The 19,382-nt window shown below is 37.3% G+C and overlaps 3 protein-coding genes across 7 annotated transcripts in view; 2 read left to right on the top strand and 1 right to left on the bottom strand.

Annotated features, from left to right (window-relative positions):
• Positions 1-6,394: 6,394 nt before the first annotated feature.
• Positions 6,395-7,801, top strand: LOC111443173 (serine acetyltransferase 1, chloroplastic-like). The gene has a single exon (XM_023080862.1). It carries the CDS (start codon positions 6,494-6,496, stop codon positions 7,481-7,483), a length of 990 nt encoding a protein of 329 aa, XP_022936630.1. The 5' UTR covers positions 6,395-6,493; the 3' UTR covers positions 7,484-7,801.
• Positions 7,802-10,829: 3,028 nt separating this feature from the next.
• On the top strand, positions 10,830-18,547 carry LOC111443167 (ABC transporter C family member 3-like). Its single transcript, XM_023080856.1, has 10 exons — positions 10,830-14,019; positions 14,970-15,056; positions 15,139-15,783; positions 15,885-16,049; positions 16,635-16,929; positions 17,019-17,233; positions 17,320-17,625; positions 17,710-17,773; positions 17,850-18,089; positions 18,170-18,547. The coding sequence occupies exons 1-10, from the start codon at positions 11,632-11,634 to the stop codon at positions 18,271-18,273; spliced, it is 4,509 nt and encodes a 1,502-aa protein (XP_022936624.1). The 5' UTR covers positions 10,830-11,631; the 3' UTR covers positions 18,274-18,547.
• Positions 15,176-19,382, bottom strand: part of LOC111443174 (2Fe-2S ferredoxin-like) — a 7,677-nt gene continuing 3,470 nt past the window's right edge. For 3 of the 5 annotated variants that reach the window (XM_023080865.1, XM_023080866.1, XM_023080864.1), the window contains 2 exons: positions 19,229-19,311; positions 18,729-19,081 (listed from right to left, as the gene is read on the bottom strand). In XM_023080865.1, the coding sequence (XP_022936633.1) occupies positions 18,967-19,081; positions 19,229-19,311 (198 nt within the window). In that variant the 3' untranslated portion in view covers positions 18,729-18,966. Of the gene's footprint in view, positions 15,281-18,728; positions 19,082-19,209; positions 19,312-19,382 lie in introns of those variants that run through there. The other 2 variants (XR_002710447.1, XM_023080867.1) reach the window with 2 other exon arrangements.

Genomic DNA, 19,382 nt, shown 5'->3' with positions numbered 1-19,382 from the left:
TTTAAAATGGAATGAGTTACTAATAAACTTATTTATTTAGTAATAAATAATAAAAACCAAAAAATAATATAGTTTTTTATTTTTATTTTTATTTTTTTTCCGGTTATTTTTAAAATGTGAAGTCCAAGACCTGCTATTTAACGTTCCCACTAATTTAGGGAATGATCATGAGTTTATAATCAAGGAATACTACCGGAAAAGCCCTAAACAAAGCCATGAGAGCTTATGTTCGTGAACCCAACTCAACCCTAATTTTTCGGGTTGGGTTTGTTCGGGTCATTCATTCAAATTTTTGTTTATAATAAAAGTAAAATATTTATTTATTTATTCATTTTCAAACATTTCAATTTCAATATATATTTTACAAAATATCTCACGAGAATTCATGAGTCAACTCAATCTTTGAAAACTTTTATTTATTTGAACGTAACCCAACTCAAATAAGATCATAATTCAACTAAAATTAATCTGGGTTGATAGAATTTTTCGAGTTATCGAATTTTTTTAAACACCTGAGTTAACGCATTATCTTATCCACCATCTTAGAAACAAACAATAAAGCTAACAAAAAAAATATTTTTTAACGAGCGTAAAAATATTATTTTTAAAACATACACGAGCATCCATATCATTTTACGAGGCCAACATAGTAAATTTGCGATCATTAAAAAATACTAATTGATTTTTATTATTTTTTTTATAACATATTGGCATAATAAACTAAAATTAAAAAATTAAAAAAGAAAATATTGAAATTTTATTTTATTTTTAAAAATTAATAGAGTCAATTTATTATTGGGGAAATTATTTAGAGGAAAACAAGTACGAAATTGATTTGGAAACCTAAACGACACGTAATTAGTTACGTAGTGAAAAGTCCAAATAATCCTTTTTAAAAACTTTATTTATTTATTTAATTCATTATTATTATTGAGATAGAATCTTTAATAATTAAAGGAGCCTCACAAAACAAATTAAGTTACGTCACCACTCGCGTCACAGCACCACCATTGACTGTTACTTTATCATTGCCCGAAAAGGTCAGTGTTTGTCACTTTATCGGGCAAAAAGGTATTTTATTTTTAATTTATTTTAGATTAAATTATTTAACTTTCAAAATTAAAATTTTATTCTCAAAATATTTAATTTTTTAAAAAATTCACTAAACATAAAATTCACATTAAAAAATATCATCAAAATTTTAAAAATAGCATTAATAATCTTAAAACTTTTAAATAAAGTAAAATTAAAAAAAAAAAATTATTATCATCCAAATTTCATGATATTAAAAAAAATTAAAAATTAAAAGACGTATAATTTTAAATTTTTTTTTATTCTCGAAGAATCAATGAGAGTTCACTCTCAGTCAATCCTCAAGATTCCTTCTAGGGGTCAGGTTTGTTTGGCATCTATGCCCCCTGCCCTCCAAACAGTATGGGAGCCTTTCAGCTCGTACTGCTCACACTCCTAGATCTTCACGGCCATACTTCGGCTAATGGGGTGGCGCCATATTTGAGAGAGGAGAAGACTGCAAAATCTAATCTTTCTGACTTTGGCCATAAGTCAAACATTCAAAATTCTACTTATTCCTTCTACCCATACAGAAGGATGCCTCCTATATTCGAGTTGGACCACTCTTCTGAGAGTTCTACACACATCAGTCTTGTGCCCTTTCCTTTGATCTCCTTCTTTCACTGTAACCTCCTATTCCTATTCCTGATTGAACTCGGTAATGCAGAAGTCAAGACAAAACCGAAAAAGAGCTAGCTACTGAACCTGAATTTAGAAATAATTTATAATTTTTTTTTTGAAAGTTTAAAGTATTTTTTAAATAAAATATCCTGTCTAAAAACATTTTTATTATTTTTTTTTAAATTAAAAGGAATTTAGTGATATTTTTCAACCAAATACAAAGTTTATATATATATATATATATATATATATATATATATATATATATATATATATATATATATATTAATTTAGTCTAAAAAATTAATTTTTTTTCCAATAAATTCAGAAAAAAAAAATGGTAATTGTATTCCATTCATTATTTGATAGGACCTGCTTGTTGAGGGCTATATATGTAACGGACCTTATTTTTCTATTGAAAACTAGGTCACCAACACATGTTAAGTGGAGAGGGAACGAAAGGAATATGAAAATCTCATCCTAGAAGACGCGTTTTAAAAATATTGAGAGGAAGCTCGAAAGGGAAAGTCCAAAGAAGACAATACTTATTAGCAGTGAGCTTGGGTTGTTACAAATGATATTAGAGCTCGACATCAGGCGGTGTGCCAGGGAAGACGTTGAGCCTCGAAGGGGGTGGACACCGAGCGGTGTGCCAGTGAAGACGTTGGCCCCCAAGGGGGTCGATTGTGAGATCTCACATCAGTTGTAGAAGGGAATTAAAAAAATGTGGAAGTCTCTCACTAACATAGGCATTTTAAAAACTTTGAAAGAAAGCCTGAAAGGGAAAGCCAAAGAGGACAATATTTGCTAGTGGTGAGCTTGAGTTATTACAACAATGCCCTAATCTAACCTAAGGGTTACAAACAACGTGAATGCATTCACCCTAGTTTCAGTCCCATGGCTATCACCACAACGTCATCATCCATGTAGAGGTGCCTTACGTTTACCTTCAAACTCAAGCCACGTGCTACTCCTATTTTTTAGTAAAGGTAATACACCTCTTCACGAATGACGACGTTGCAGTGACGGTCATGAGACTGAAACTAGGGTACGTGCATTCATATTGTTTGTAGCTCTTAAATTAGATCATGACATTGTTTATTTCTTTTCTTACGTTATTCGTTCTAAAGACTTTATTATGAATGTCTAAATCCATATCATGAAAGTTCAAGAAGCTCCTAGATATCGAGTTGAAGAACCCGAGCCATAATAAGCTAAAACATAAAGGGCACTCGAGTTAACTGTTGGTAGCTCAGAAAGGTTAATACCCTTCTCATGATTTGAATCGACTCAATAGATAAACAAAGAAACTCCTCACACGTTAAAGGTACACAATCAATACTCTCGAGCTCTATGCTTCTAATTCAATACTTAGTTAAGTATCACAACCGTCCGAGATCTTATCTTGCAGATACACCCAACTCGTGTGACAAGAAATATCTCAAACCCGATCAAATGACATGCTCGATAAAAAATTTCACGAGACCATATTGAATTAATGGCCACTTATTGGAAACCAAAGGTAGCTTCCAAGATGGAAAAGGGTAAAAAGGACATTTCACAATATTTTTAGTATGGTTCTTGTGGTTGTGGAGTGAGAGAGGGAGAATCCAAAACAATTTCAACCATCCATTGACAAATGTTTGGAAGATAGTGAATGAAGAACTTGTGGGGGAGAAATTATTTGAATTTGTGTGGCTTTCGATCAATTTTGGTTCGATTTTCGCAAGATTTCGATTTCGATTCATAGTATTATCTCGTATCGATATGAATTGAGATCGTTCTCGATTGATACCACAAATATGACATATTTTAAAGTTATGTCGTTCATACGTTCTTGGTTTTAGGTCTGGAGGCCACGCTCGACTATGTTTGCTGACTATAACTACAAGATTTTTAATTTTGGGACCACTCAAAATGAACGTTTAATTATTGTCAAGTCTCTTAAATTTTCATTATATATAAAAATGACCAAAATACCCTCACACTACCCCGCTCAAATCTCTCCAATTTCACTTCCACTTACCTACTATTGACGACCACTACTCTCTATCATCCGCCACTCACCCTTGTTGTCATCGCCCAGGACCACAACTGTCCACTGGAGACCACTGATCTCACTTTACCGCCACCACTGTCAACTATTAGTCATAGTTAGTAGTCGATCATAGTGTTTTGAATATAAACAGTGAATCAAATTTTAGAAAAATGGCTTTTGAACGTTTAGTTGTGACGCCCTCTTAAATTTTCATAATATATTAAAATGACCAAAATGCCCTCACATACCCCTTCAAATGTCTCTATTTTCACTTCCACGTACCTACTATTGCCAACCACTACTCTCTCTCAGCTGTCACTCACCCTTGTCGTCATCGCCCATGACTATAACTGTCCATTAGATACCACTGACCTCACTCTACTGCCACCACTGTCAATTGTTGTCAGCAGTAGTCAGTAGTCGATTAAAGTGTTTTGAATATAAACTTGAGATCAAATTTCAGAAAAAGGGTTTTTGAGCGTTTAATTGTGAAGCCCTTTTAAATTATCATAATATATAAAAATGACCAAAATACCCTCAAACTGCCCCTTCCAAATCTCTCCACTTTCGTTTCCACATACCTACTATTGGCCGCCACTACTCCCTATCACCTGCCACTCACCCTTGTTGTCATCGCCCACAACCACAACCGTCACCGGAAACCATTAACCTCACTCTACTACCATCGCTGTCAACTGTCGGTGGTAATCAGTAGTCAATCATAGTGTTTTGAATATAAACTTAAAATCAAATGTTAGAAAAATAATTTTGTGAACGTTTAGTTGTGAAGCTCTCTTAAATTTTCATAATATATAAAAATGACCAAAATACCCTCACACTGCCCCTTCCAAATCTCTCCACTTTCACTTCCACATACCTACTATTAGCGACCACTACTCCCTATCAGCCGCCACTCACCCATGCCATCATCAGTCACGACTACAATCGTCCACTGAAGACCACCGACCTCACTCTATCACCAACATTGTCAACTATCGGTGACAGTCTTTATTTTCCAAATTTTTCTCGGACAATCCAAACAGGTCCAAAATATACTCGTTTTTTTAAAATATCGAAGTTTTAGCTATGCTGACGAAACCATGTGCCATGGTCGTTGAACCCAACACTCCCTATCTAGGAAATCAAGTACATATAACCATCAATAAGTTATGTTTATTTGTCTTTATTTGGCCAAACTCCGAATGTCTTTACTATTTTTTGACTAACAACATTTCTAAGTATTTCAAATAACTTCAAATTGAACCGCGACCTAATCGAACATCTAAAAATTGAGTACATATACTTCTCTTTTAGTTTAACGGTTACGAGGTAGGGATCAAATATCGATTAGGGTATGCTCGTGTTGAATGTTAAAGTTGAGTCTCGTAATATTTCTTATTTTAACCCGATACGTACTGCAACATATCGAAATCTGATATATTTTTAACCCTAATAATTAGAATTGTTCCGAGAATAGTTTCGACTTCTTTCTTAGGTGAATGTCTATGTCTACTACTTTAGAAAGATAGAGATATCACCTTTCTTTTGAGCGTGAGAGAGAGATTGAGTATTTGACTATAAAAATATATAAAGAACCCGTCTTATTCATACGTTTTTTTCGATAACTTAGGTCACGAACATTCAAAATTTAGCGATTTCAATTCAAGTGTTTGATTTTTTTAGTCGATAATATATATAAACTAGTCGAATTATGTTCGATTCGATGGTTTTTTTATTTTTTTATTATTTTTGTAAAATAACCGAGGCATAAAAATTTGAACTCTAACCTAAAAAAAAAAATCAGTACACGTCAATTACTAATTATAATCTAAATTAGAAAAATCACGTATTTAATATAGTTTTATAAGTTCGAGACTACGTGTAATTTGACCTATATTTAAATAATTTAAATTATTACAAAATAATTTATATTATTAATAAAATAGTTTAATCCAATAAAAAAAATCACGTATTTTTGGGCAATTAGATTTTCCACGCGTAATTTTTTATCATTTATTATTATTTTTAAAAAATATAGTTATTTTAAAATTTTCATTTTTTTAATGTAATCTTTATTAAAAAAATTTAATAAATTGATATATATATATATATTATAATATTCTACCGATATAATTTTTAAAAATTTAAATTTTAATATTATTTCTTAACCATTAAAATAAAATTAGTTGAGTGAATTTACTAATTTTTTTTTTATATAGCCTATGTATGTATATATATTTACATTAAGTGGGACGGGGACAATCCCGCTCCATTTATCTATTCGTGTCTAAGCTGATAATGTGTCTCTCTAGTTCATACTGAATTCAATAAAATTTCATAAATAATCAGATGATTTAACTGATTCAAACGTTTTGAAACGGATGAATTTTAACTAATTTTATCGTTGTGGAACGGATGAAACTGAAATTTAATTAATAGCAAACTATAAAAAAAAAGGTTGGAAACTATAAATTTATACCATTTCAATCATAAAAAATCAAATTTTAATATATATATATATATATTTTTTAAATTTCCTTTGATTTTTTCTTCATTGACCTTCTTCTCTCCCACTTTCTTAAGCGATCATTATCCATTCAAACCTCATTTTCTTCCCCATTTCACTTTCCGGGAAAATTTGGAGATTTTCCCAAGAAAATTTCCACCTACCCAATATAAATACCCCTCTCTCGCCTCCATATCTCCTCCATCCCCACTCCCTTTCGCCGCCGTCTCTGTTTCCCCCACCTTCATCCCCATCCCATGGCGGCTTGCCTCCCACTCTCCGGCGACCCAAACCCCTCTATCTCTTCCGACCCACATCACAAAATGGTCAAATTCTGCCGACCCACCTTCTCCGATCATATTTCTTCCATACCCATTTCCCCAAATCCCCACAAAATCCAAGATTCTCCTCCGCCGCCGCCGCCCTGTTCCGATTCCGATGTCTGGTTGAAAATCCGGGAAGAAGCTCGCTCCGATGTGGAAGATGAACCCATTTTATCGAACTATTACATCAGTTCGATTCTCTCCCATAGCTCTATGGATCGAGCGCTAGCGAACCATCTCTCGATTAAGCTCTGTAGTTCGAGCCTCCCGAGTACGACTCTGTTCGAGCTGTTCTTGGACGTTTTGAGAGACGACGGCGGCGAGATTTTGCGATGTGGGGTTAGGGATTTGAGGGCGGTGAAGGAAAGAGACCCGGCTTGTATTAGTTATGTGCAATGTTTTCTGAATTACAAAGGGTTTTTAGCGGTTCAATCTCATCGAATCGCTCATAAACTTTGGTCCGACGGGAGGAAAGTTCTGGCGATGTTGATTCAAAACAGAGTATCTGAAACTTTCGCCGTTGATATCCATCCCGGCGCCGTGATTGGATGTGGGATTCTTCTCGACCATGCTACCGGCGTCGTCGTCGGCGAGACGGCGGTCATCGGAAACGATGTCTCGATTCTTCACCATGTGACTTTAGGCGGTACCGGGAAGGATTCCGGCGACCGGCACCCGAAGATTGGAAATGGGGTTTTGATCGGCGCCGGAACTTGCATTTTGGGTAACATTAAGATCGGTGATAGAGCGAAGATTGGGGCTGGGTCGGTAGTTTTGAAGGATGTGCCACCGCGGACGACGGCCGTCGGGAATCCGGCGAGGCTGGTCGGCGGGAAGTCAAATCCGATTAAGTTGGATAAGACGCCAAGTTTCACTATGGATCATATCTCTCATATAAACGAGTGGTCTGATTATGTTATATAGATTTTTGGGTTTTTTTTTTTTTTTTTTTTTTTNTTTTTTTTTTTTTTTTTTTTTTTTTTTTTTTTTTTTTTTTTTTTAATTTTCGGCCATTGAATTGAGTGTTGAAGCTCAAGCTGATGTAATAATGGCGAATATATATATAAAAATAAATATAGAGTTGTCTCTTTTGATGTCCTTGTGTTTTGGATTTGTAAACGCGTATAAAAGAATGGTAAGTTTCTCGGGACGACAGTAAGTCGGTGTTGAAATGTATTTTTTAACTTAAGATTGTGATGTTTGAAAGCGGGAAAGAAAATGTAAGGTTAATAAGAAAACATGTGTAAGATGTTTTTTAAGTTGAGTATTTGTTCGAGAAGTAATTTTGGGAGGGTTGAATCAAAACGTTAGGACAATTTATGTTCTACCCTGGTAGTCCTACGGGTAAACGATGGATACTAGGCGCTGTGTGTCATGGTCATGCTCGTCTAGGGCGTGTTACCGATGGTCGCATGCTCATGACAAGCCAAACCCTTTATGTATTTACATGTTGTAATGTTTTTTTTTTTTTTTTTTTTTAAGGAGTATGACGTTTCAAAAAAATCATGTCTTGGTGCGCCAGACATGAAGGCGAAGACATGAAATGCCTCAAAATGTATTATAGGGGATATGACTAGTTGTCAACTTCTCCTTACCCAATAGTTATATGCAGTAAGTCGTTGTTGTTGCCTTTTGCTTACATTTTCATATAACACCAGCTTTCAAAACTCTCTTTCGAAATCTCTCGGCCCATGTTTTCTAAAACTTTCTTCTTGAACTGGGGCCAGAGGCTCGAGCATACGTTTCTTAGCCGTAGGTGACGTAAGAACGAATAGGTTTAACTCACTTGTTGCTGGAAAGTGAGTGCCGCACAATCGCAAGTCTGCTGCCATCAAAATGTGATTGTGACACTGTGTGTATCGACTCGTGCAGTGTTGCTAATGTGTTAGTATCCTGGTTGGGGAGTATGTTCGCAAGAACGAAACTCAAAGGAATTGATGGGGGCCCACACAAGCGGTGGAGTACGTGGAAGCACTTTTTACTTGATTATAGATTCTAAACGTAATTAGAGATGTCTATAGAGTGGAACGGGGACGTGGGAAGACCTCTTATGTCTATCACCATCTCCACGAAATTTTCCGTTTATTTTCTCACATATCGAGACAAAATTTTTGAACGCTTTTTTCTATATTATATATATTTAGTTATTTAAAAAAATGTTCATTTCAAAAGAAAATTTAATGGTTAATTTTTCATTTTCTAATAAATTTATATTAAAAAATATAAAACATTCTAATAAATCAAATAATATTTTACTATAAAAAATAACTAAAATTTCAATGTTACAAGACGGAGCTAGGTGGGGATTTGAGCGAGCTCGAGGGTAAAGACAGAGAATATAATCTGTCTTCGGCTTCGTTTAGCTAATAGGGAGAAATCACTGTTAACAGCGTTTAGAGATCGTCCCATTGACATAATTCTTACTAGAATTATTCGAAAAGGTTTAAAAGAATTCCTTCACAAAATAGTAGAATAACTCTCGAGCATAGTATTTTCTTTGACATCTTACGAAATATTCGACTTAAAAGAGACATGAACATTCTGATGCTAAGGGCTCTCGGGAGGAGGTATAGCTAAGTTTGGGACTCTTTATTATTATCGTGGCTCAAAATTATACCGAGTCTAACGAGCGAAAACTAATTTTAAAAATTAGGATTTGCACGTAATTATTGATTTGGGCCTCAATTCAATGTATGATTTTGGAAGAGCCCAACTCAACATTGCTCGTGAAAAAGCTATTTATTCATTTTGTAAGAGCTGACACTGGTTGGAGAGGGTTACAAATGGTATCAGAGCTAGACACGAGACGGTTTACCAACAAGGACGCTTGTCCCCCAACGAGGTGGATTGTGATATCCCAACATCAGTTGAAGAGATGAACGAAACATTTCTTATAAGCGTGTGGAAACCTCTCCCTTATAATCGCGTTTTAAAACCGTGAAGTTGAAGACAACACGTAACGAGCGAGTTGGGCTATTATATATTTATTTTAAAAACAGAATTAAAATTAATAACTAAATTTCATTTTTTATTATGAAAAATTACGTTATAGTTTTTTTTTTTTAAATTAGAGAACAAATAATTTTAAAAATAAACTATAAATCTAATATGGTACGTAAAATGAAATACTTTTAAACTTAATAATATGTTCGGGTTGGTTCGATTCAACCCAAATTAATCTTAAGTGAACTCGTACAACAATAATAATTAACTTAACCTAAATTATTATGATAGGATTAAATTGTTCGAGTTTTTTAAATTGTCAAGAACAATTTAGCGTTTGAAACGAGAGAAGTTTTCATCTATTGTTTTCTACTAAAATATTTGTTTTCTTTATAAATAAATTTTCAAGTCATAAACCAAACCGAGTCTAAAATAATCAATAATGTGAGAATAAAATGATATTAATTACCATAATTCAAATTTATCATAAAAAAAATGGCATATTTGTAATTAGATTAAGAAAATACATATCCATAAAAAATATATATATATATATATATATATATGTATATTACACACTTAAATCCTTAAATGGAAAATTCCTCAATATAAGGAAAATATATTTAAAGTTAACTCACCTTTTCTATAAATAAAACTTTATATTTAATAGGCTAAAACTCCTTATATTTATTTTATTACTGTACTTTTAATAAATTTTAAATTTAATTGTTGAAAATAATTATATAAAAAAATTATGTGAATATATTTTTAAAATTTTATAATGAATTAAATTTTTATGTATAATTAGATGGAAGAACCATTTAAAAAATTAAATAAAATAAAAATTTATGTGCAGAATCTAATATCTGAGCACTATCTCGATTCCTACAAAAATAGATGGAGAATTTGGGTGGGGATAGTAATGATGAAAGTTTCTCCGTTCCTGCCTCGGGGCAATGATGCAGCTAGTGAAGTTCTAACTGAGACACGTTTTAAAAATCGTGAGGCTGATGACGATACGTAATGAACTAAAGCGGACAATATCTACTAGTGATAAGCTTGGTCTGTTACAAACGGTATAAGAGCCGGTCGCTGGGTGATGCGAGCACTGGACGAAGTAAGGCTAGACTTTTTTTTTATATTAGACGCATTTTAAAACCTTGAGTAGAAGTACTGAAGGGAAGCCCGAAATACGACAATATCTACTAGCGTTGCACTTGAGCGGTTAGAAATGGACGTTTAAAAATACAAAAAAAAGTGATATTTGGAATTAAATTATTTTAAACTAAGAATTAAGAAAATTAGATTAATATTAGTATTCAAAAGGAAAACAGCTCAATATCGTTCGTGGAGGAAACGAAGGGAGACATAAAAAACGAATCACGATGGCCCGTCGTTCTTCAACTTCGAGGCAGCTCTCAGGCATCAACGCGCAATGGCCAATCTCTTTGGAATCTGCTTTGAAAATTCAAGTTTACTTCATCAATCGTCATCATTCAACCCCATAAATGGGTTCCTTGGGCGTCAGTTTTGACTTATAGTGCCGTCTCTGTACTCTCACTGTCTCGTCGTGGAATCTCCCCAAATTCCAAGGAAAGGTAATCCTTATTGGTTGAAGAGTCCAACATTTTGCAGGTAGAATCTTAGATGGGTCTGGTTAGTTTTTGCATTATAATCGCTCTTGTTCTTGATTTTCTATAGCCCACCTGCCGATTGTAGTAGCAGCACACACCATTGAAGTCTGTTTTATGATGCTCTGAATCACTGTTGTGTTTCGAAAATCTGGATAGAACTTAGGCTTGGAAGAACGAAGAAACAAATGATTATAGGATGGAGCCATCTGTCTCTTTCTAATGCGTCATCCGACCATTGCCTAGAAAGTAGAAAGTGAATACCCCTTTTGTTTTTTAATCGGGGTTTTCCCTCTTTGGCTTTTTGTCGATACTTTCAACCCCTGATTCTTGCGCATCACGCTGCATCCTTGTCCAAAGGAAGTAACGTATGACTCTATCTCTGTTTCTTATGGATATATAGAACTATAGAAGCTGAGGATTCTCTTCGTTCTTCACTTGGATTGAGCTAAACCTCGCTGTTGTCATAGCACACCCATCATTCAAGCTTTTTGAATCATGGGTTTCTTAGCTAACTTGTTCTTTCATGACCCTTCTTCTTCCTCTGTGAGCTCTGCTGCTCACTTTCTCCTTGAACCCATTTTAGCTCATGGCTTGTCTGGTTTGGCTCACTTGGTTTTGTTGCTTGTTCTGTTCTTCTCATGGGTTAGCTTTAAGTTGAAGGCAGGCTATGGGGGATGTCAAAGAGAGACGAGGTGTTTGTACTTTAAGGGAATGTTCATATGCTGCCTCGTTGTTTCTGTTTTCAACCTTGTTTTGTTTTCTCTTGGCTGCTTTTACTGGTATAGAAATGGATGGTCTGATGAAAATATGGTGACCCTTTTGGATTTTGGGTTGAAAGCACTTGCATGGAGCACGGTTTCCTTTTGTTTACATTCTCATGTTTCCAAAACTGGAAAGGCAAAGGTTGCTAGTCATTTGAGAGTCTGGTGGGTTTCTTACTTAGCTGTTTCTTGCTACTGCCTTGCTGTGGACTCTGTTCTTTATGGACAAACTCATTTCTTGTCCATTAGATACTTGGTTTCTGATGTTGTGTCGGTTGTCTCTGGTTTGTTGATCATATATGTTGGGTTCTTTGGGAAGAGTGTGAGTGAACAAGACCCTCTTGAAGAACACCTTTTAAATGGTGAAACTACTCTCAGTAATGGCATCGTCGATGGCGTCGTTGAGCTGAAGAACTTGAAAGGAGATGAAACTGTGACCCCTTATGAGACTGCTGGGATTTTCAGTATCCTTTCATTCTCTTGGATGGGTGCTTTGATTGCAGCTGGAAATAAGAAGGCATTAGACCTTGAGGATATTCCTCAACTTGCAAGCCGTGATGCTGTTTCTCGGACCTTTCATATTCTCAGAAACAAGCTTGAGTTGGAGTGTGGAACAGTTAACAGAGTCACCACTTTTTCTATGGTCAAGGGTTTACTCTACTCAGCTTGGAAAGAAATAGCCTTAACTGCTGCTCTTGCATTCATTTATGCATTGGCTACTTATGTTGGCCCCTATCTTATAGACACTTTTGTTCAATATCTCAACGGTCAGCGAGATTTCGAAAGTGAGGGCTATGTTTTGGTCTGTGTTTTTTTCGTAGCGAAACTCGTGGAGTGTCTCGCAAAGAGGAATTGGTTCTTTAGGGTACAACAAGTCGGAATAAGGATTCGAGCAGCATTGGTTGCAATGATCTACAACAAGGGTCTGACTCTTTCTTGCCAGTCGAGGCAACAGCATACATGCGGAGAGATTATCAACTTCATGACCGTAGATGCCGAGCGGGTCGTTGATTTCAGTTGGTATATACACGATGTTTGGCTGGTGGTTTTGCAAGTTGGATTGGCCTTGTTGGTTTTGTATAAGAAACTTGGTCTTGCTTCCATTTCAGCTTTTGTTGCAACTATAGCTGTTATGTTGATAAATATCCCATTGGGAAAGTTGCAGGAGAAGTTTCAGGACAAGATAATGGAGTCAAAAGACAAAAGGATGAAGGCTACAGCTGAAATCTTGAGAAATATGAGGATTCTTAAGCTTCAGGGATGGGAGATGAAGTTCCTATCTAAGATATCCGAACTTCGGAACATCGAGGCGGGATGGTTAAAGAAGTTCCTTTATACATTGTCAGCTACGACGTTTGTCTTTTGGGGTGCACCAACATTTGTGTCTGTGGTAACTTTTGGGACATGTACGCTTGTGGGGATCCCATTAGATTCTGGCAAAGTATTATCCGCGCTTGCAACGTTTAGGATTCTTCAAGAACCAATCTACGGTCTTCCTGACACGATCTCAATGGTTGTTCAAACGAAAGTTTCGCTTGATAGAATAGTGTCGTTCCTTCGTCTTGACGACTTCCAATCTGATATTATAGAGAGGCTTCCAAGGGGGAGTTCTACTACAGCAGTTGAGATTATCAATGGGAACTTTTCTTGGGATGATTCGAGTTCTTCGAACCTGACGTTGCAAGATATCAATGTCAAAGTGGAACATGGCATGAGAGTAGCTGTTTGTGGTACGGTTGGGTCGGGCAAGTCCAGCTTGCTATCTTGCATCTTGGGAGAGGTACCTAAACTATCAGGGAACCTGAGGGTGTGTGGTAGTAAGGCTTATGTAGCTCAGTCGCCATGGATACAGAGTGGAAAGATTGAGGAGAATATACTTTTTAGCAAAGAAATGGACAGAGAAAGGTACAAAAGAGTTCTTGAAGCATGTTGCCTAGAAAAGGACCTTGAAATTCTTGCATTTGGCGACCAGACGGTAATAGGAGAAAGAGGAATCAATTTAAGTGGTGGACAGAAGCAAAGAATTCAAATTGCTCGAGCCTTGTACCAAGATGCTGATATTTACTTGTTTGATGATCCCTTTAGTGCAGTTGATGCTCATACAGGTTCTCATCTCTTCAAGGTAATTCTTTTTCCTAGTTACTTTCGATCTGCAAATTTACATGTAACTGTCTAAACCCACCGCTAATAGATGTTGTCCTCTTTGGGCTTCCCCTCAAAGTTTTTAAAACGTGTCTGCCAGAGAGAGATTTCCACACCTATAAAGAATGTTTGTCCCCCTCTCCAACCGATGTGGGATCTCACAATCCACCCTCCTTCGGAGTCCAACGTCCTTGCTGACACTCGTTCCCCTTTCCAATCGAGGTGGAATCTCACAATCCACTCCCTTCGGGACTCAATGTCCTCGCTGGCACTCGTTCTCATCCCCAATTGATGTGGGATCTCACAATCCACCTCCCTTCAAGGCCCAACGTCCTCGCTAGCACACTGTCTGATGTCTAACTCTGATATCATTTATAACAGCCCAAGCTCGCTGCTAGCTAATATTGTCCTTTTTGGGCTTTCCCTTTCGGGCTTCCCTCAAGGTTTTTAAAACGCGTCTACTAGGGAGAGGTTTCCACACCCTTATAAGGAATGTTCGTCCCCCTCTCCAACCGATGTGGGATCTCACAATCCACCCTCCTTCGGGGCCCAGCGTCCTTGCTAACACTCGTTCCTCTCTCCAATCGAGGTGAGATCTCACAGTCCACCCCCCTTCTGGACTCAGTGTCCTCGCTGGCACTCGTTCTCCTCTCCAATCTATGTGGGATCTCACAATCCATCCCCCTTCGGGGCCCAACGTCCTCGTTGGCACACTGTTCGGTATCTGGCGCTGATACCATTTGTAACAGCCCAAGTCCATTGCTAGCTGATATTGTCCTCTTTGGACTTCCCCTTTTGGGCTTCCCCTTAAGGGTTTTAAAACGCATCTGCTAGGGAGAAGTCTCGACACCCTTATAAAGAATATTTTGCAACCCTCTCCTACTGCTATGGTCTCACATTACAATAATCCTGCTTGAATTATCCTGACAGGAATGTCTCCTTGGTGTTCTGAATTCAAAAACAGTCATTTATGTCACTCATCAAGTAGAATTTTTACCAGCTGCAGATCTTATCTTGGTAAGTAGAGGACTTCTATCTCTGTTTTTAGTCATGCTCCTTGTTCTTTTACATCTGAACTTAGGAGATTCTTTACTATCAGGTCATGAAAGATGGAAAAATTGTTCAATCTGGAAAGTACGATGAAATTCTTCGTTCTGGAACCGACTTTATGACACTCGTTGGCGCACACGAGGAAGCATTATCCACCATTAATTCTGTGGAAGGAGATGCTTCTGGAAAATCTGCAAGCAAAGAAGATGGGTCTATGAGTAATACTAATGGCATTACATATGAGGAAGATAAAACAGATACACAAGATGGGAAGGGAGTTGATGAAACTAAGTCAAAAGGGCAGCTTGTACAAGAAGAAGAAAGAGAGAAAGGAAAAGTTGGATTTTCAGTGTACTGGAAATATACCAAGTATGCTTATGGTGGAGCTCTTGTGCCTATTATATTGCTTGCTCAGGTTCTCTTTCAGATTCTCCAAATTGGAAGTAATTACTGGATGGCATGGGCTACTCCTGTTTCAGATGATATGGAGCCTCCTGTTTCGACCTCTCGATTGATTATCGTCTATGTTGCTTTGGCCATTGGAAGCTCTTTGTGTGTCTTCTTGAGATCAGCCCTTCTTGTGACGGCTGGTTTTAAAGCAGCAACTGAACTCTTCGTTAAAATGCACACGAGCATCTTTCGGGCTCCCATGTCGTTCTTCGATTCTACTCCGAGTGGAAGAATCCTCAATAGAGTGAGTGAATTTATATTCATGGATGCTCTTGAACTAGTCACTTGAAACCTGTATAATCATAATTTGTATATAATTTGTATATACTGTTCTTTTGTTTACAGGCCTCCACAGACCAAAGTGCCATTGATATGGATATACCATTTCGAGTTGGGGCCTTCTGCTTCAGTCTGATTCAAATCCTAGGAACCATTGCAGTAATGTCTCAAGTTGCATGGCAGGTTTTCATCATCTTTATCCCTGTGATGGCTTTATGCATCTGGTATGAGGTATGCCTTCTGATCTTGTGGTTTGTCAGGGTAGGAAAGTTATAACGCCCACCACTAGCAGATATTGTCCTCTTTGAGCTTTCCCTTTCGGGCTTCCCCTCAAATTTTTTAAAACATTCGGGAGAATCTTCCACACCTTTATAAAAAATGATTCATTCTCCTCCCCAACCGATGTGAAATCTCACAATCCACCTCCTTCTGGTCTCGGCATCCTCGCAGAAACTCGTTCCCTTTGCCAATCAATGTGGGACCCCCAATCTACCCCCTTCGGGGCCAGCGTCCTTGCTGGTACACCGCCTCGTGTCCACCACCTTCGTGGGCTCTCAGCCTCCTTGCTGGCACATCGCCCAACGTCTAGCTCTGATACCACCGCTAGCAGATATTGTCCTTTTTGGGCTTTCCCTTTCGGACTTTCCCTCAAGGTTTTTAAAACACGTTTGCTAAGGAGAGGTTTCCACACCCTTATAAGGAATGTTTCGTTCTCCTCCCCAATCGACGTGGGATCTCGTAGTTAAATAATCTGAAAACAAAAATCTTTAGAGCTTCTACTGTGCAGCTACCTAACATTGAGCTTTTGTTATGCAGCAATATTATATTCCATCAGCACGAGAGCTATCCCGGTTGATTGGAGTATGCAAAGCTCCAGGGATTCAACTGTTCTCCGAAACGATTTCTGGATCAACAACTATTAGAAGCTTTGATCAAGAGTCAAGATTCCAGGACACCAATATGAAACTGACAGATGCATACTCTCGACCCAAGTTCCACACAGCTGCAGCAATGGAATGGCTCTGCTTCCGTCTCGATTTATTGTCTTCGATCACATTCGCCTCGTCTTTGATTTTCTTGGTATCTATCCCTGTGGGAGTCATTGATCCAGGTTCAATTTTCAAGCTGTTCTATCTTCAAACAATGATCTTGTACTTCTTTTTTCCAACTGCCTAATTTATTTTACTCTCTACACTGAAGGCATTGCTGGCTTGTGTGTAACCTATGGACTTAACCTCAATATGTTGCAAGCTTCGCTAATATGGAACCTTTGCAATATGGAGAACAAAATTATATCAGTGGAGAGAATATTTCAATATACTTCAATCCCTAGTGAGCCACCTCTAGTTATCGAGGAAAACCGACCGGATAGTAGCTGGCCAACGTTCGGAGAAGTTGAACTTCACAACCTGCAGGTACTTCAAATTCTTTTTATACCCTTTGATACCAACAGCTCCCAAATCTGATACCTGTGATTCTGTCCTGAACTTTTATCATGTAGGTTCGCTATGCACCTCAGCTACCTCTTGTGTTGCAAGGTATTACATGCACTTTTCCAGGAGGAAAGAAAACAGGCATTGTTGGGAGAACAGGAAGTGGCAAATCAACTCTAATACAGACACTTTTTCGGATAGTCGATCCCGTAGCAGGTCATATTGTGATAGATAACGTCAACATAACAACGATAGGACTTCATGATTTGCGGTCAAAACTCAGTATCATCCCTCAGGATCCTACTATGTTTGAAGGCACTGTGCGGAGCAATCTCGATCCCCTTGAAGAATATGCAGATGAAGACATTTGGGAGGTAACACGGTTTCCTCTTCTAATCATTCCCTAGAAAGAAGTCTACCTTGTTTTGTTTTGTTCAAGCATTTCATTGATGCATCAGGCACTGGATAAATGCCTACTTGGAGATGAAGTGAGAAAAAAGGAAGGAAAGCTGGATTCAGCAGGTATGTTTCTGGATGTTCTGGTGAAGGTTTCAATGAAGAGAAGTTCTTCAAACTTTCATTTGTGAATACAATGCAGTTAGTGAGAATGGAGAGAATTGGAGCATGGGTCAGAGGCAGCTAGTTTGCCTTGGTCGAGTGCTACTCAAGAAGAGTAAGGTGTTGGTCCTTGATGAAGCTACTGCATCTGTCGATACAGCTACGGATAACTTGATTCAACAGACTCTACGACAACATTTTTCCGACTGTACTGTCATTACGATTGCACATCGAATAACCTCAGTCCTTGACAGTGACATGGTCTTGCTTCTAAGTCAAGGTTCGTATTGATACACATATAGTCCACCAAACCATGTAACTTGTCCATCCATAACTTGACTTTCATTTCTCATCATGTAGGACTCATTGAGGAGTATGACACCCCCACAAGATTGCTAGAAGATAAGTCATCCTCGTTTTCTCAACTAGTTGCAGAGTACACGCAAAGATCGGATTCTCAATGAAAGCCATGGCAGATGATAAGAGCGTTAACGGACCCTTTTATTACATCTGACTCTACCAAATTTTGGAACTTGCTATACTTTTAACCACATAAAAATCTCAGGTTCTCAGTCCAGCTCTTCTTGATTAGCTGTTATTAGTATCACTAGCTGTTTATGTGAATTTACGAAGACTTGTGATGGCTACAAAGAACTAGTGTATTGTTTCCCTAAAGATGAATGAGCCATTTTGATTTAGATTGATACTAAGTAATATATCACGGATATATTGGGCTAACGTGTTCATATACGACAGATGAACCGTGTATAACTCAATGGTTAAGATATCTCAGTCTTCCTAATGGATCAAATACGCCCCTATGTCGTTCCCACCCAAATAGAGAGTGGAAAAGAGGAACTAATCAAAAGAAATTGCATGTACCAAGAATAAAACGCATAAATAAAGGATAGGCAAGAACTTTCAAACAAATTATTGATCTATAATCAGAGCTTAGTAAAAAAATTTGAACCTTTTCTTTTATGGAATTTGATCATGACATATCAGCTACGTTTTCAAGCGAATAGAAGGTAGATTTAAGCAATTCTATAAACAGTTTCCAACATACTTGGAACCACGAGAGCAGAATTAAATTCGACCGCGAGGCAAAATTGGTGGGTTGAACATTGTTTGATCGTCCTCTTATAGTTGCGAAATGGTTAGTGTGGCTTTGGAGTAAAGCCATCAACAGCAAAATTCCTGGTGGCCGCAGGAATGGCTAAACGTATTCCATCAAGTTCAGGTTTTGCAATAACTTGACATCCCAAGCGAGACCTGCAGTATTCCAACAAAGTTAATACCAACACAAAAACAGATTATAACATCATTTGATCTATGAAGTATGATTAAATACATGGTGTATACTCAGAAGATCAAAGGAAATATAGACATAAATCACAAACTTATGCACAAGTAACCAACGTTTCTGTAAGTCCGAATGCCAGATCCAACATGTCGTTCTCCTCATCCAAGGGTTCTTCTAGTTTATTGTAGTAGTCTGTATCCTGTGACGTGATTTAATCAGAGTTAACACAAAATTCCAGTCTAGAATTGTACCCATACACCCCCCCCCCCC

Source organism: Cucurbita moschata, unplaced genomic scaffold (genome assembly GCF_002738365.1).
Source record: "Cucurbita moschata cultivar Rifu unplaced genomic scaffold, Cmos_1.0 Cmo_Scf00005, whole genome shotgun sequence".
Classification (NCBI taxonomy): Eukaryota; Viridiplantae; Streptophyta; class Magnoliopsida; order Cucurbitales; family Cucurbitaceae; genus Cucurbita; species Cucurbita moschata.
This window is presented reverse-complemented; position numbering and strand designations above follow the sequence as displayed.

What these genes read in the sequence shown, in the direction of transcription:
- LOC111443173 (XM_023080862.1), top strand. Translation starts at nt 6,494, where the DNA reads ATGGCGGCTTGCCTCCCACTCTCCGGCGACCCAAACCCCTCTATCTCT.
- LOC111443167 (XM_023080856.1), top strand. Translation starts at nt 11,632, where the DNA reads ATGGGTTTCTTAGCTAACTTGTTCTTTCATGACCCTTCTTCTTCCTCT. An exon ending in TGTGGGAGTCATTGATCCAG is followed by an intron (nt 16,930 to 17,018) that starts GTTCAATTTTCA and finishes TCTACACTGAAG; the next exon opens with GCATTGCTGGCTTGTGTGTA. An exon ending in TTGAACTTCACAACCTGCAG is followed by an intron (nt 17,234 to 17,319) that starts GTACTTCAAATT and finishes TTTATCATGTAG; the next exon opens with GTTCGCTATGCACCTCAGCT.